Source organism: Nothobranchius furzeri, chromosome 3 (genome assembly GCF_043380555.1).
Source record: "Nothobranchius furzeri strain GRZ-AD chromosome 3, NfurGRZ-RIMD1, whole genome shotgun sequence".
NCBI lineage: Eukaryota > Metazoa > Chordata > Actinopteri > Cyprinodontiformes > Nothobranchiidae > Nothobranchius > Nothobranchius furzeri.
This window is the reverse complement of record NC_091743.1, coordinates 63,420,101-63,438,809: the sequence shown is the minus strand read 5'-3', so window position 1 is coordinate 63,438,809 and position 18,709 is coordinate 63,420,101. Positions and strand designations below refer to the sequence as shown.

The following is an 18,709-nucleotide window of genomic DNA, read 5'->3' as shown; positions in this document are numbered from 1 at the left end:
GCTTGCCATAGAGAGGGGTTAAAAAAAACACAATATTTGTCTAGTAGACGACCCATCTCCGATTTCACTTTGGTTTCTTTAGGTTAAGTTTCTTGTCAAAACATCGGATCAATTTTTCACTTATAGATTTTGCATGCTGATGCTCCAGTGTTCCATTTTGATTCAACTAGACCTGGTAAAAACAGGACTTCTACAGATGACAGAAATCTGAAGCGGTAGAGAAATCCCATTTTTAGACAGGGTCATGTGAGACGGTTAGCAGCAGCAAACAAACGTCTTCCTAGTTTACATAAAAACTGCCGAACACTCAATTTGCAGAAAAGAACACAGAGTGAGAAAACCAGAAATCAGTTTTAGAAATATGAAGAAACTTCTTATGATCTAGTTAATCATTCTATTTTCTTAACCCTTCCACTGTCTTTATGGGTGACCCCGTGAGGAAAGTTGACCATTGAGCAGGATTGATGGTTTATCCCTTGAGGTCCATGTGGCAGGGGTGAGGTGGTGCCCATTCCTCACCCCTGCCACATGGACCTCAAGGGATAAACCATCAATCCTGCCCAATGGTCAACTTTCCTCCCGGGGTCACCCATAAAGACAGTGGGAGGGTTAATGGCTATTTTGGAGAGCATCTTTCAAGTCCTTTCCCAAAGCACGTTTCAAGACCCGCGGTGAAAGGAAACCCCTCCAGGTTAGGCAAGTGCCTTCAATCGCTGCTTTCAAATCTCATTTGAAAACAAATTTTTTAAACCTGGATTTAGTATCAAGTCTACAAGTTTTCATCCTTTCCATCTTGATTGCTTAATTTCTACATTTGTGTAGTTGCATGGTTCTAATTGCCAGTTTGGTTTTTAATCCCTTCCTTTTAACTGTACTATCCATGTGATTATTTAGCTTGTTGTTTTTATTGTGCAGGACTATTTTGGCTTTTTGATGCCGGTCATTATACATACATTTAATGCAAATTAAAAACAAGTTTATTAGAAGATAAATAAAAGACTTTATACTGAATGTTAAAAACAAAGAATATTAACAGTGTCTCCCTATAAGAAAGGATGTTTCCTTTTTATTTACTGACAGAAAAAACAACTAAACGGATGCAAACACACTTTTTCCAGCTAATTACCAGATATTGCAGTATTTAAGGAAAGCTTATAGCAGAAAATAAAAGCAGTTCAGATTAAAACAAAACAGCAAAGTGAGCAGACCGACAGAAACACACAGACTTACGACACACAGGATGGTCCACTCACCCAGGTTCTCCCAGTTCAGCTCGTAGAGTTTTAGTGTCACCTCACTGTAGACATATAAGTGACAGTGCCAGGAGAATGCATGTGTGAGTGTGTGTCCATCTGTGTGTGTGTGTGTGTGTGTGTGTGGTCATACTTTCCTCAGGAAGTGATGACCATTAGAAAGGGAACTACATACACATTTTCTCTCTCTGACAGTGTCTGGGCTCAGCAAAAGTTCAGACAGCAAACTATCATGTGGTGTGCGTGTGTGTGTGTGTGTGTGTGTGTGTGTGTGTGTGTGTGTGTGTGTGTGTGTGTGTGTGTTAAAGAGAGAGAGAGAGGGAGAGAGAAATGTACACTTTTATCTGTCATGGTTGCGTCAATTCATCCTCCTTTCTTGATGCATGTTGCATCGTTTCTCTACAATATAGAATTGGGTAGTTGTGCTCACGTGCCTCCAAGCATTTTCTTATAAACGTTCATTTTCACGTCTCTCTCTAAATGTGTGTGTGTGTGCGTGCATGCGTGTGTGTGTGTGTGTGTGTGTGCGCACACACACGCGCACAGAGTGGTAGACATCAGATGCAGATGACTTCCTGTTGCTTCATTCTGACAGGCAACCTCATCATGCCTCTCTGGTTGCACTTCTCTCCTTCCTCCTACTCAGTCGATATGACGGGGTGACGCCCTCTATTCTCCTCATATCCGACCCTACCTCAACAATAAATAAGCACTCTCGTTTCTGATTTGATTCACACAATCATGCATGTGATCTGCGGACATTATGTTTCACAAAGGATGACCGATGCCTGTAAATGGAAAAAAAGCATAAAAAGCTCTTAATGCCATACGGTGTTGAAGTTTAGTTAAATGTTTGAGTGTATTTTTTTATTCAAGACCACATAAAAAACAAATTTTCAGAAAAGTTGAGATGTGATCCTAACACAGGAACACGTCTTCTAATTTGCTAATTTAATAGTTTTACCTTCTTTTTAATGAACAGAATAAAAAAAACGTTTTCAGTACGCAAACCAATCAAATTCTATTATGTTTAGACACTGAAACTCATTTAAATGGAAACAGATGTGGTTATTACATTTTACATTGATTAGAATGGTTAGGACCTAAACTTTTCATGTACTTCCTTGAAGATGTTGCTTAAAGATGCTGAAAATATAATTGGTGTTGTGATCGGCTTCCTAAAACAGTAACGAGACTTCCTTCTGCTTGAATGTTGATGCATTAGAAGAGAAGAGGGATTGGAAAAACAACAAATAAATGGTAACAATTTAAATGGGTCACAAAATGATGTGGGTAGCTAGCGAAAGCATTACAATTGTGATGAACCAACAGTTCTTAAACTTTTTGATAGGATATTTTAAATATTTACTCTTTAAAAGGTTAACTTTACCGCATTTGCAGCAGTCTCTAGTGACATACCTTGGTTAGAAATCATGGTGTCATCATTGATTCAGACCTAAACTTTAACATTTTATCATCTTCATCAAAAAGCACAACTCAGAAGTCATATTTATTGTTCATTTCAAATTTTAAAATCTAAATAGAATTTTTACATATTTTAATTGTGCTGTCACATTGATTTCAATGTTCTTACTAATCTTGTTCATTAGAAAGCACATTGAATTGTCCCAGTGTATGAAGTGTGCTGTATAAATGAAGCTAACTTGCCTAGTAGGAATGAATACCTTGTAAGTCGTACTCTGGGGAAAAAAGCTCAGTTTGAGGACTGACAATTCAGCTGGAAGAGAAAGTTGCTTCAGGCGGCAGGATTTGGAGTCTTATTTCCTGATATTTGGACATGCCTCTGACTGACTAACAGCAACATGACTCTACCACTGACTTTATTTGCTCTGAAACGTTGATGTTTTATCTATAGAAAATAACACAAGCCTGAAGGAGTTCTGCTGTTTTGGAGAGCTGCTAATGCTAACGGTTAGCTTCTACTAGTTGAGGTGTTCTCTGCTGTTTCCTGGACACTAAGGCCTAGTCCACACGTAGCCGGGTTTTTAAAAAAAACGAATATCCACCCCTCCAAAAACTTGCATCCACACCACCTCGTTTAAAAATAAAAACTCTGTCCCCACGTACCCAGATAAATACGTTGTTAAGGACATGCCAGACCTGTAGGCGGCAGTACTTCCCCCATTCTTAACCTCGTCCTTCGTCTGTGGTCTTTCGCAAGGAGCAGTAATTCCGCTTGCAAAAACAAACAAGCAAAAAGCGCTTGGACAATTGATAAAGCGAGTGCAGCTCTGAGGGCATCCATGCTGTCGGTTAGTGTAAACACAGGTCGCACACGTGATGTCAGCATTTTTTGTCGCGGAAAGTGACGTTGCAGACCTTAAAACTCCGGTTTTGTCTGTCCACACGCAGATACCCAAAACGGAGAAAACGCATATCTTCACTTTGGCCGGAGTTTTTAAAAAGATCCGTTTTCATGTGGATGACAGGCCAAAACGTAGAAAAATATCTACGTTTTGGCAGATACCCAGCTACGTGTGGACAGGGCTTAAAGGAACAACAGTCTTCCCCATTGCAAGTCAAGATGGGCGAGTCCATGAACGTTAACCAACAGTGTGACGTAGATCTGTCAGGCTTTTCTAATCCTAGTTTCACCATCTATTTTCCATCAGAAGCTAATGCAGGAGATAGGTGTAGGAGACTACATGTAGGAGACTACTTTCATGTTCAGCCTGCATTATAACGTCGGAATAAACGAGTATAGTGAGAAATAATAATAAAAAAAATGTTTTTATGGCAGTTGACCGTTAATATTAGTGATGATGTGCTAACTAGCCCATCTCAAAAGATAAAACAAGTTAAATCTCTGCCTCCACAGTCCACTTACTCTCTCCGTGTTTGCTCCATTCTCACCCTAATTGTTGCAGCTTTGCAATAAGAATCTGTCTTTCATCTTGCAAAATTAAAATAACCAAATTAATAGTATTTACAACTTTTTTTTATCAATTTTTTGGCCTCAAGTATCTTGTCTACCTGTAGACTAAGTTGATTAACAATGCTTTTGAAAAGTGCCACAGACCCCACCTGGCTTTACAGGTAAAATGTCATAACATTTTCTCATGCAGTGACAACTTGTGGTTTTAAAAATCACCTTTAGATTGTTCCAGATGAATTGGATCTGTGATTTTAAGGCTGAAAGACATGCATTTGCTTACCTGAAGCAGAGTGGTGCAATTTGAGGAAGTTTAAGTGGTGACAAAGGGGTTTGTATTTTAAAATATACAAGAAAAACCAAGTCAGCCAGGCTAGATTTTAGGATTTTAGGAGAAAACAGAATTTAGCAAAGCTCTTGGTCTTTCGTTATACAATAATTCACCTTCTACTGAGCAGACACATTTGGGCTGAACATGAAAGAATTGGCTTTTTTCTGATTCAATTAAATATTTTGTTCTATTTGTATCCGTTTTTAATTTATTTGACTAAAAAGACAAATTTTCTCTACAAAGAAGTTATTTTGATAGATGAGTCTTTTCACTAAATGAGGGGATTACACTTAAAAACACTAAGTTAGAGCTTGTCTACAAAGCATCACTTCAAACGGTATTATCTTGTCAAAAAGGATCACGTTTTGATAGTCATGTCAAGTGCTTTCACATGTGTTTGACAGAGGCTTTCAAGTCTTCAGTCCCATACCAAAAGTTCACTGGTGCAATGACGAGGCTTTTCAGTAATGCAATGCACACTAAAGGCTATTTAATGCTAAATGTTTCCTACGGCAGACACTTATCAGGCCCGTTAAACAGCAAAACAAAATTTAACCGAAGGTTGCTGGTTTGGTGAAAGTACAACAAAATGGGTTAGCATCCTAGAAACTGAACCGTAACACCTTTGGTTAGTTATTTTAAAATTGGATCATTTTTTGCCACTTATCTAAAAAAATAGTCAGTTAACACTTCCCCGATGCGACAGCACACACCACGACAGATTTACCATCGTGTCCTGCAGAAGAAAAAGATGCAGTACTGTAGGTGTGAAACGATAAACCACGTATACAAGTTCAAACCGTGTTTGAGATGAGCCAGATGATGAAAGAGAATTTTAAAAATATCTATTGACAGACCGGTTTTGTTATTTCTGTTCCTTGTGCATAAAACCATGCAGATACTTATATTGCATACCATTGTTGGCCTGAGTTGACCGAATGGTTATAATTCAGGAATATAAATAGTAAAACTTTGTGTAGGATATGCGTTTACAACTAAATAACGCCAGGTTTAGGTGGATTCATTATATCAAACAGTAGATATGACTTAGATATGTTTGTACTTCATATTTGGACTCAAAGGTTGATATGGTTCCATTGGTTTTAGATATTGAGAGGATATTGGAATTCCCACAAATTCAAGATCCAATAACTGATAACGGCCATGAGAACTTACCAGGCTCCAGGATATCAAATTATAGACAAAACAACAACAAAATAGTTTGGCTCACGTAAAAGATGCAAATCAATGCTTTGTGCTTGGTGAAGGATCTCAGTGAATCAGGCATTAGTTAAAGTTAAAGTCATCACACACTGGTGAAATTCATCTTCACATCTGACCCATCCCCGTGGGGAGCGATGAGCTGCAGCTGTGGCTGCGCTCGGGAACTATTTGGTGGTTTAACCCCCCCAATCCCACCTCTTAAAAACTGCGTGTTAAGCAGGGTGGCACTAGGTCCCATTTTTAAAATCTTTGGTATGACCCAACCAACATTTGAACCTCAATCTCCCAGTCTAGGGCGGACACTCTACCACTAGACTACTGAGAAGGTGACACTTTATTTAATCAAATTCTAACTCTTTTAAAGAAGATCTGCCCGTTTCTAAGTGGTCACTATAAAGGATTTGTGGACAGCTTTTGCAATTCCACTGACCTCAAATCCCCAAAGGTACATAAAAGGAAAGGCTAGATGCAAATATCCTCAAATGCCAATAGTCAGGTGAGAACATATTAAACATCAGTGCATGAGTAAATATGTTATAATAGACAATGTTGCAAAAAATATTACAGCATAGATAAAAAAAATGTACCTTTGAAATTAAGCATTTAACATTACACAACTATCAATAGAGAACCATAAAATATATGAGATTCAGCTAAGATAAGGCCTCATGTCTGTGCAGCCTGAACAAATCTGTGTGTTTATAGTCAAAAATCTGTGGTGGTTCTTGGCAGGTGAAGAATTGTGATGACGGTGCTGGACCAGCTTGTTTGGTGAAACTGCATATGAGAGATGCGGCTCAGGAATACTTTGCTTCATCATGAATTTAAACTTGAAACAAAGAGAAAAAACTATGTGCAAAACTTTTAATCTAAATAAAAATAGAGTCTGATTCAACGCTATATGATAATTGTGAACAAACCCAAACTGGAGCAGACATAATGTAAATAGTTTCAATAGCGTTACAACAGTTTGAAAATGTCACTATCCCATCTTTGAGTTGGGGTTTAGGATGCGAAAGTTTGGGCAGCCTGCTTAATCTTCATGATTTTCCTTTATAATCGTTGGTTGTTACGATAAAAACAATTAAGTTAAATATATCATATAAGAAACACACACAGTGATATTTGTGAAGTGAAACAAAGTTTATAGGACTACAGAAAGTGTGCAATAATTGTTGAAACTAAATCAGGCTCCTACTCCAGCTCAAATAGTATTTGTACCAATGTAAGATAGGGTCACTGTATCTGACTGAACGAGACCTTTTGTACCTAAACAGACTGAATCTACGTATGTAAACAAAGACACAGATGTAAGAACACAGACGTATTATGCTACGTATATTTGTGCATGCAAGGACACACAAGAACACTTGAACTCAAAATATTTAAAGTCATAGGTACAGCTATTTACCAATACAAGATACTAAATGCAAAAATTTTACAAACGATTTTTATGTTTATGCATTATAATTCGTTTTTGGAACCGTAAATGTCATTTTTGATCACTGAAAATAATCTTGTATAGAGTTTTTGGCCAGGGTGAAGTCATTTTAAAAACTGTATTTTCACTGATGCATGGACAAGGTATGCACCAAAGTGAAAATTCTTGGACGAAAACCAAAACGCTGAAAGAAATCATAATGTCATTAATTGAAAGCATATAATTTGTGTCTATGAAACAAATATAATATTAAAAAAAGATATAAATATAAATGTACAGTCTTACAACTGAAAGGCCTGCTGAGAAGAACAGTAAAATTAACCCTTTAAGTGCCACAGTTGCAACAGTGCGTTTAAACGAGCTGCAGCTGCAATATAATCCCTCATGAAGAAGTCGCTTTTGACAAAAGCGTCTGCTAAATACATAAACAGACACATATTACTTTACACCAGAAGATAGTGGAGATGTGCAACTTCAATCTGAGCAACACTTTTGGGTGATTCTATTAACATTTTTGGAGTTTATAGAGTTTGATAACTGCCGCTTGTTAGAAGACTCCAGAGTGAGGAGAGGAGACGAGCGGAGAACACAGAGGGCAAATATTATTGGAGAAACTTACAATGCTGTCAGGTCTGTTTATTGTTGACAAAGCTCTTTGTCTGGTAAAGGCGGTCTCTTATTCTGAAGGACAATATTCACCCTCTGATAAAGATATTCACTCATCCAGTGATAAAGTGACGCTGCAACTGCGCAGAAACAACAGAGGATCTGTGTGCTTCATGAGAGTAAAGACGCTTCACACACATAAGCTTATTTCACTATGTTTAGGACATGGTGGGTGTAGAAAAGATGCAAAAACACCGCTAGTGACAGACATAGCAGGAATGTAAAAGAAGAAAACTGGGCAGATGTGGTAAATGTGAAACTGAAAGTAAAAAGTATGTCACATAATTGATATGAATATTCTAGCAATCGTAATAAAACAGCATTACTAGCATGAATGTATGATTTTTATAAAGCAAAGAGCAAGTTGCGGGCGGATCAAGATGAAATCAAAGCGGACTGTTTTGGCTGTACCGTTTCGGTGATGTAACTATTTCTGCTGAAAACCGAAAAAGCACTTTTGGGTCATTTTCAGCCAAAAATGTTTGGTGGCCGAATTTTTGGTGCATCCCCAGACAAGATATCCAGAGGATGGAGCCTAGCCCATCAGATGATGAGTTTCTATCTCCAAAAAATATAGAAAACGTTCACCTTAGAGGAGTCCTACTGCGTCAGTGCTGAGTGAGGCCAATTTCCTTTTTCAGAACAAAATAGGACAGATGCTCTTGAAAAAAGACACGTGGGCAAATTCTCAGAATCAGAGGTGGTTTGTTTGATGAGGGCTTGTGCGTTTGCTCCTGCATCTTAGGTTGCTTTCTGGGAATCCAAATTTTAACCATCTAAAGACACGAACTTCCCCTAATTCCCTTAAATAGTTGTGAGTTAATGGTTGATGAGTCTCCCGAGGCACAAGAGCTTCCTCACTCGATAAGGGGAAAAAGTAAACGTCACTGTCAAAGACATACACACCCACACATCACTGCATTTACAAAATTAGGATGGCAGGAAAAATAATAGGGATAGCAGAAAATAATCTACTTGAGGTAAAGATGTATCCATAATCGTTGTTTCTAATATTTACGTGTTTATTGTTTCTATCGATATTCGAGATCTCAGACTAACATTTGCTTTGACACATTCTGACACTTTCTCAGTGGCCTAGTGGTAGAGTGTCCGCCCTGAGACTGGGAGATCAGGGGTTCGATTCCTGGTCGGGTCATACCAAAGACTTTGAAAAAATGGGACCCAATGCCTCCCTGCTAGACACTCAGCATTAAGGGGTTGGATTAGGGGGTTAAACCACCAAATGGTTCCAGAGCGTGGCTGTGTCTGCAGCTCACCGCTCCCCCAGGGGATGGGTCAAATGCGGAGAACAAATTTTGCACACACACCTGTGTGTGTGACAACTAATGGGACTTTAACTTTTAACTTTTAAATAAGAAAAGGGAGATTGCTCTTCTCCTTTTGTCCCGCTGCCCTGGGGAGTTCCCCAGGGCTCTATTCTAGGTCCACTCCTCCGTTCTATATATATTCTTCCACTGGGAAACACCATTGCTAAACGGGGCTTACATTATCACATTTACGCTAATGACTGTCAAATTCATATGGCTTTAAATCAGTCAAGTTCCATTACTCAGCTCTCAGAATGTCTCTCAGAAATTAAAACCTGGCTAGCTTCCAATTTCCTGAAGTTCAATGACTATAAGACCGAGGCCATTCTTTTCAAACCAAAACATAATCTGCATACTTCTGCTGCCTTTGATCTCTCCCCACTCAACCTTAATTCCTGTGTGACCAGCCTTGGGGTTAAACTGGATGCTGACTTGTCAATGAATGCACATGTAAATGCCACTGTTCGATCCTGCTTCTTCCAGCTTCGTCGCCTTGCCCGACTAAAGCCCATTCTTAAGAGGCCACACTTAGAATCTGTTATCCATGCATTTATCACTTCCAGACTCGACTTTTCCAACTCTGTTCTAATTGGTGTAAATGTATCTGTCCTAAATCGTCTGCAGAAAGTCCAGAATACTGCAGCCAGATTTCTTTCCAATGCAAATAAATGCTGTCACATCACTCCCATTCTGGCGGATCTACACTGGGTTCCTGTGCAATTTCGAATACAACACAAAGTTCTAACTTTTACCTACAAAGCCCTGAATGGTCTAGCCCCCTTATACTTGTCAGAACTGCTCACCCCCTACATCCCCCCACCCCCGGTCACTAAGGTCTGCTGACCATCTACTGCTCAAAGTCCCTACAATGAAATATAAAGCTCGTGGGGAGCGTGAGTTCGCCTTTGCTGCTCCCAGACTCTGGGTGGTACGCCAGGCTTCTTCACTGGCACAGCTTAAATCCAGCCTAAAGACACATTTCTTTAATTTAGCTTTTGGTCAATGATTGGTCTTTTATGCCGAGCCTCTCTTCTGTTTTTACTGACTTCTGTTTTTATTGACTTCTCTTTTTATTGGCTGTTTTAACTTTTGTTTTAATTTTAGGTGTTTCTATTTTATGACAGTTTTAATCTGTGTTTAATGTGTACGTATGTGAATTTGAATGGCTTTTTAGGATTAACTCTGTGCAGTGCTTTGGTCAGCTGACATGCTGTTTTTAAATGCGCTATATAAATAAAATTGGATTGGATTGGAGAGGTAAAATGTGGGAAGCGTCATGCCCTGCTACCAAAGGGGAAAAGGAAAAGACAGCTGTTCAGCTGGACAATAAGAAAGCAACTGATGACGTGTCCCTCATTCACAAAACATACGTAAATTACAAGTGCCGGGAAAGGTGTGCACAGAAAACACAATTCTTGAGTTGCCAGGATAATTCAAGGAAGATTTAAAAAAGGTCAGAGTTGACATACTGAGAACCTCTTGCCAGGATCAGGAAGTTTTCTCATTAAGATATCTCAGGGTCTGTAGTGGGAGTTTGATCGGATGATGTTTCCAAAACAAAGGAAAATGCAAGAAATGGATCAACACTCCGGCAAGCCAACAACATATAACGTCAAACCAAAAGTTAGTTTTTTGGTCCAGATCAGAACAATCAGCAAGGCTTTTTAAATGAAGCTGATGTTTGATGTGTACTATAAGACAATACTGTCACAGTAAACAACCTCTGCTTGCATCATTCACCACCGTTGTCATTATTAACTCTACCTGATCTTTCTAGGCAAACTGTGGCTCTCAATGTTCTACGAAATGCACAGTACAATATATTTTAAATAACAATAAATAGTGACTGACAAACCCAAAAAACATTTTATGGCACTACAACAAAATTTAAAAAGCGAAATATAAGCTATTCGACAGGCTTTGTCCCTACTTTACCTTCAGGATCGTTTCATATTTTGCAATGAGTATTCTGTTTTAAATTCAGGGGGTGGATTACACACATCATGCGTCATTTTCATCAAAACTTCAACAAGCGATGCCCCAAGTAATACCCTTAGCAGTGAGCCATCGGTGACCCCTACACACCGAGTCTGAGTCATTCCTAAACTCCCAATAGAGAAGAGGGTTTTGACCTAAGGAGCTGCTGTTGGCTCCCACATACTTATAAAGGGAAATTAGGACAAAGGTGGATAAATATCCCTACTGTCCGATGACTAAATTTTGTGGCAAAGTTCATTTACAGAAATATCTTTTTGCTAAAGCTTGCATATCTGAGTGTGTGAGTGGACATTTCTGCCACATTAAAACCACTGATGGGTAGCCTGGATAACTTTGTGGTTACAACACATTTCAACCCCTATAAACAACAGCAACACCAACCACAAAAACTGCTCGAAACTGGCAAAAAACACAAAGCACAGATGTTTAGGACGGTTGCAGTTTTGGCATCCCACAATGAAACTAATGTGATTTTATTTGGTTTTCACACAATCTAATGTAATAAGCAGCATTATTTTCTGAGGTGTAAGCCATACTGCACAAAAGCTACACTCTCTACCCACATATGTGTTATAATTCTAATTTGATTTAGATACTGGATCTCCCACAACAATCAAATACAAATTTGCGTTAATTTTGCCTAATGTTTATAACATATTGTTCCCATCAAGTGTAACACAGGCCTGCTATCTATATAGTATCCATGTGAGTTCTCAAAACTTCCTGCTTTGAGTAGATTTAGCTTTGTCCCAAAAATGCAATGTACTTGTGATACATGTTTGCTTTTATTTATCTTTACATCACTGTTCAGCTTATGACTGATTAGGATATTGGCACACAGCTGAAATAAAATATTCTTTAGCATACCTCTAAAAGATTCCAATTATCGTTGTACAAGTTGTACGTATGCCACAATTTGAGATCCAAAACTGTAGAGGAATTTGTTTTAAGTATTAAAGGCACAGTATGTAAGAATATAGTGAGACTTTTACAGTGATAAAATCCCAAGAGTTTAATATTTCAGTCATTTTGGAAGGAAGGTTATACTGAAACATATTGTTAGGATTGTGAGTTTTTCTCCTTTCAAAACAAAGGAAGGAGGGCCGTAACTACCATCAGTGAGTGTGGGGTTGCCGCATTTTCTGCGAGCTAATACTGCAGCACCGACAACTGTAATTTGACGAAGGTGGGCAAAAAGCTCCAGAGTTGTTTAAAGTGGCTGAAGTAACCACATTTTACCACAGGATGTCATTTTTACATAATGCACCTTTAAGATAATTTAAAATGTGGCTTTGGTTGTAATTATGTGTAAATCATATATCTATAGCACCTGAGGATGCCCTCTACCCATAGAATGACAGATCAGAAATATTTTGACACAGAAAAAGAAGAAAGCCTTACTCCACCTAAGGTGTGCTGTTATGTAATGAATTTGTGTTTGGGACTGAAGATAGCCCTCTACAGAAAAACGTCCCACTGCAGCTTTATGTTCATTGATACTAGTTTTTCCAAATGATGCAGAGTGGGATAGCAGTGCATGGCAGTTAATACCAACTTGACAAGCATTTTATGTACTTGTGTTTCTTTGGTTTTGGCACAGTTGCACTCAGACTAACACAGTGTAGCTATCGTCAAGGTCATAGACCACAGTGACATTACAAGAGTCAGCCGGAAAAACCAAAGGCAAGAACTCAGACGACCCTACAGCAATACTGGTTTACAATAACATATCAGCTAAAGTAGTTAAATAAAAGATTTGAACATTTGCAAAACATTCATGGCAAAACAGATGCAGCAATAAAAACGCGTAATAATCAGCAGAAGGAACAGAACAACTTCTAGTTGGAAAGGAATAACTGTTTATGTTCTCATTTCAATTAATGTACACCAATGTGGAGCTAATTTACTGGTGAAGTCTGTTCAGTTTGATTGCCGTAACTTTGTATAAAGCTACAGTAAAATTTCACTTGTCTGAGGACATTCTGATAGTAAAAAAATATATATTATCACATAATGTACAAAAATTTAGGCGTAGACAACCGTGTTTTCACTCTGCATTAAAATCTACCTCTGCCCCTGACAGAGATGCAAAGTGTGAAAACACAATAACAAAAAAAATTGCTTTGATGTTGTCCTGCACACCCAGTCACTTCTCAGATGGCAGGTGCTGTGATCAAAGCATCAATGCTGAACCATACAGTGGACTGCACCATTTAAAGAGAAAAAAGAAGTTCTGAATATGTGCAGCCTACACAATGTTTGAATCAAAGTACCAGAAGTATGTTTTCACAGATGTTTGATCAGACAAAAATGGACTCATCTACAGTTCATAGATTTTTCAACTGTAAATTAGCTAGCTGTGTGTGACTCAAAAGTAATACAGTGAATTATAATAAATCTTTGCTCATTTTGTGTCAGTAACATACTCGTGATTGCACTGCTTAGGCCCGATTCACACTAGAGGATATTTATTCTGACTTTTTGACCCATTTTTCCCCATTCTGAAAAACTTAAGGACGCCCCCAGTTACTGGAATGGCTCTAAAAATATTCTGAACAGATATTCCTGCCATGTGTGGTTTTAAGAATGCTCTGGTCTACTTGGAAACACTTCGGGGCTGCTCCCACTGCAACACTGAGCACAAAGCAGCATGCTAGCTACCTCAGTGTGTACTGGCATGCATTGACGCACACGAGTAAACTGTTCCGCGCCAATGATGCCTCCAGTGTGAAATGGGGGTTAGCGTAAGGGCTAGAAAGAGAGGAAATGGCTAATTATACAATTTCAATTTTTGTGCAGATATTTATAATTTCGAAAATGTGTGGTAATCGGTAGCCTAAGTCTCATATCATATATATTGTTTGGGCAGTAGGGGATCCATGGACTGGAAGAAGATGGGTGTGACTTAGGCCCTGTCCACACGTAGCCGGGGATCTGCCAAAACGTAGATATATTTCTACGTTTTGGCCTGTCATCCACACTAAAACAGAGTTTTTTCACACGAAAACAGATCTTTTTAAAAACTCCGGCCAAAGTGAAGATCTGCGTTTTCTCCGTTTTGGGTGTCTGCGTGTGGACAGACAAAACCGGAGTTTTAAGGTCCGCAACGTCACTTTCCGCGACAAAAAAATGCTGACATCACGTGTGCGACACTAGCCGACAGCATAGATGCCCTCAGAGCTGCGCTTGCTTTATCAATTGTCCAAGTGCTTTTTGCTTGTTTGTTTTTGCAAGCGGAATTACTGCTCCTTGCAGAAGACCACAGACGAAGGACGAGGTTAAGAATAGGGGAAGTACTGCCGCCTACAGGTCTGGCATGTCCTTAACAACGTATTTATCCGGATACGTGTGGACAGAGTTTTTTTTTAAAACGAGGTGGTGTGGATGCAAGTTTTTGGAGGGGCGGATATCCGTAAAAAAAAAAACCCCGGCTACGTGTGGACTAGGCCTTATGCTCCCTATAGCAGAGTTTCCCAGGGTATAGCAGTCTGGTGGTGGTGGTGGTGGTGGTGGTGGTGGGTGGGGGGTGGGGGGGTGGGGGGGTGGGGTGGGGGGGGCTTTCCTTAAAGTGACAGAACCCTGAAATGGCTCATTCTGGAAGGTACTAAAACGGTCAAGATTAAAACTGCTAGATTTGCTTCATGTCAGAGAGATTTACTGCAAAGAACTTCATGAAAATGTTTTGTATAGCCATAAAACTATTATAAGTAAAAATGAACTCCTAATATGTCCTCTTTAATATTGATTAAAACCTATAAGAGTAAATTATGAAACCAAAATTAATTCATCATAGAGCTTATCATCAAATATAATTAAAAAAACCTAACATTCAGTCATTAGTGTGAAATCTATGTAGATACTAACTTATCAAATCTAATTTTCTTCTTGACTGATCGGTTGCATGGAGAAACTATGATGAACTGAGAGCAAAGCTGAGAGATGAGAATAGCTGCCACGGGAGCCTGGAAGTCCAAACGGAGACAGTGCAATCAAAATGTGTTTTTTCCAGGAGTGTCCATACTTGGAAAAAGAACTGTATGGAAAATAAATAATGGTTGCAATGCCATAGTGAGTGCTGGGTCATAACTGAAAGTAATTGAGTATTTTATGTTGCACATCACACACTGTACGTCACATAACTGTGGAAATATGTGCCATGAAAAGAGGCATGACTAAATAGAAGGATACTTTCAAAGCGGAACATGACAAAATAATTTTAATAATGATTCTTTTGGAGCCCAAAGCAAAATGCGTACTTAATTAATCACACATCTCTCTGTCAAAGTACAAAAGATTAACAAGTACAGAAAAGTTTTATTAGCAAACAACTTGCCAGTGTCCAAAGTTTTGTTTGGTGTCAATAAAAGTTTGCATCTGCAGCCAAAATGTTGCGGTTCGTAGACAGAAAATGATGAAATGATAGCCCTGAAGTTAATAATTACACCTAATTTAAAAATAAATTGACAACCTTAGGGTTAAACCACTTCAAACGCCAGCATTATCTGATGAAACCTAATCAGAAAAGCCTTTTAAAACACTTATTCACTGCATGAAATTAAAATGAACAAAGCAGGATTTTGGCAGTGCAGAAGCAAAAGTGGTTAATTATCTGTGGGTTCATCCAGAGCATGTCATTCTCTTTTATCTGAATGTTTATGCAAAAACAGATGTTTAGACAGTCTTCCTTCCTTTTGCGATTACATTTCGCTCTTAAAACTGTAGGTGACTGAAGTACCTTCCAAAAGGTTGTGGCAGAAAAAGTTGATATTTCTTTCTTTTACATCAATAGAAAGCTTCAAAAATGACAATAAGTGACAAGAAGTAACTTGAACTCTTTAGCACACAATTAAAATAGCTTTATGTGCAGGTGTGTTATCCACAAAGCGAGTGATCAACAACAAAGAAATAGCAACGTATCTTGAAGCACTCCTTTCGTTTACGACAACAGAACAAAGTCCGAATCTGTCTCAGTCATTCATACACACATGCACCAACAAACACATGGACGCACCTTACTCTAAGAATTATATAACCTGATAAATGAGTGATTTAGGGCATGCAGTTGCATCAACGCCTGTATCGAAGCTGCTGTTAGACTTTAAGTCATTTATGTAAAGATTACAGGATGTTTTTTTACCTGAGCTAGTATTACTGATTCAAGCTGCATGAGATTTATGACACCAGAATCCGAGGCAAAACTTTCAGGACTGCACTCAATTTCTTCCAAATGAATAGCTGATGAAAATGCTTGCATTCAAATAAATAATACTTAAAATAAACCAAGCTGCTGCTGTAATAAAAGTAATATTTATGCTTTTACCTGAAGGTGCATTTATAAATACAAAAACACGCCTTGATAATTAATCACTCAATAAAAAATGTATTATGCTTTGTCTCATTTAAAAAAGGACATAATAAACTATGATCAGCTTAGTGATAAACTCGTCCTATCGCATCTGGAATGTTTGATGGACAATTTTGCTTAAACCCAATAATAATTTGTTAACCTTTAAAATGCTATTTATTGATTTAGAGACATTTTGACAGAGTTTGACCTGCAGCAGTTTATTGATAATCAGAAGTACAGAAAACTCGATTTAAAGATATTAGTCTAAATTTTAAACAAAGTTGCTGAAGCTAAATATTTGCCTACATTAAGTGATTGTTTTGTTGTGTATCGCCAGATCACAACTCTGACTAAAATAAGAACAAAACAAGTACATTTAAAAAAGTAACACTAAAATAACGTTCCAAGAAAAAAACATAATACAGAAAATACAAATGACACCGAGCACAAATTTAGTGAGCAAAATGTCAAAAGGGAGTAAAAGGTGATGATTTACATCTGGTAATGCTAAGCATTTATTAAATATTCTGATCATAATTACTGTTTTGACTGATATCTATAACACGTTTCCATTTTGCAGCTTGTTTTCACCATTATCAGTCCCATTAAAGGATAAACCAACAGATCAGATTTATTCCCCACATGAGTTCAAAATTAATTCATCAAAACCCAAAGTGGAAAAAACAGGAGTGACTGTGTCAGTCTACATTATTATAGCTGAGTCACAACTCTTATGTAGCAGTTACTGTAGAAGAATCTACAGTGAATCAGCACATGTGACCCCCCCCCCCCCCCCCCCCCCACACACACACACACACACACACTCTAAAACACTAGAACCCAACAGCAGGCATCACCTGGTCTTACCTGAGAAGATGTGACCACTTAGATGGTGAAAATCTCTGCCTGGTGTTTGCATGTCAAGCTCACACTCGCACTGTGGCCCAGAGACACACTCTGGACCAACTCCTGACGTGCATGCCAGTTGTCAGCCCTGTGGCCGCACCCCCTCTCTATCGCCACCCCCAATCTACGCCACTGGCTACTTGTCACTCTCTAGGAAGTGTCCACCTTAAGTCGACATGTTTGAAAAAAGTAAAACTTTAGTATGAAATCAAAAAGTTAAAAGTTATCCTTATTGTTTTAAAATGACACAAAAACTGATGCAGACACTTAAACCCAGTCTTCTGAATTACTTTACTTTTTATGACGTTTGCAGTGTTTTATTACTCCTAGCAGCCACAACTCCAAGCACAATAAATAGTGAACTCAGAAGGGGGTGACTGACCTGATCAGTGTGTTGAACCGCAGAGGACAGAGAGAGTCCACGGGCTGCGTTTCCGGTGTTGGACCGCACTTTCTCGGTCGTGTTTAGCTCGCCTCCCCCCTGGAACCGGGGGCTTGGGCACCGAACAGCCGCAGCAGTGTGGTTGGGTCCGGGTCCGTTCGCTGTGGAGCGCTCAGCTCCTGCTGCTGCTACGGTGCGTGTGTGAGCCTTGCCTGGTGCGTCTCTCCCCTCCCTCCTCTCGGCTCAACCTCCAGGGATTTAAGGACACATAAAAAGGCGTCAAATTACCTTCTAAAGCTCCGATTTACTTAATCGGATCTATTTAAACTGATTTATTATGCGCAGAAAACACAGGTACTGTTACAAGTTTTTATTTATGAGAGTGGATCTTATAAGGCACCTAATGAGTGAAATAGCATCACACAAAATGAATTCTTTAATCTGGCATCAACTCGGAATTTTTCAGAAAAACTGCAAAATCTTCTAGCTAATCATAAACTAATGTTTTAGGAAACATTTGTTGTTTATTAAGTCAAATATGGCTCAGCATGCACCAAGAAACAACCTATAAGTGTAATAAAATGAATGTATTTTTTAAAGTTGATCTCACCTATCAGCACATCAAAGCTGCATGGAGCTCATAGGAAGCTGAACACATTTTAAATTGTGGTTTGTGGCTAACTAGCCACACTTTTAGCCATGGCCAGCTACTTCCTCATATTAGCATATTTAGTCAAGTTAAAGCTGCAAAGGCAAGTTTGGAAAACAAATTAGCTTAAAACATGTTTCCATGCCCCTTAACAACATTTAAACATAGTATAGCAATACATATTTTGTGGAGAATGATAAATAAATAAATAAACAACTAGTATAGAATAGACTTTTTTTGATCCCACAGTGGAGAAATTCACTTGTTACAGCACCACCAACACTTAAGAGA

General features: G+C 38.6%; 1 protein-coding gene across 2 annotated transcripts in view; it reads right to left on the bottom strand.

The window, feature by feature from the left end:
• The window catches only part of pparg (peroxisome proliferator-activated receptor gamma), a 44,548-nt gene extending 26,144 nt beyond the window's left edge, over positions 1 to 18,404 (bottom strand). Inside the window, exon 1 of one of the 2 annotated variants that reach the window (XM_015959069.3) lies at positions 17,770 to 18,404. Coding sequence is in view for 1 of the 2 variants with exons in the window: in XM_015959068.3 (XP_015814554.3) it covers positions 17,349 to 17,400 (52 nt within the window). In the remaining variant the exon portion in view is untranslated. Of the gene's footprint in view, positions 1 to 17,348; positions 17,702 to 17,769 lie in introns of those variants that run through there. The other variant, XM_015959068.3, reaches the window with a different exon arrangement.
• Positions 18,405 to 18,709: the final 305 nt, after the last annotated feature.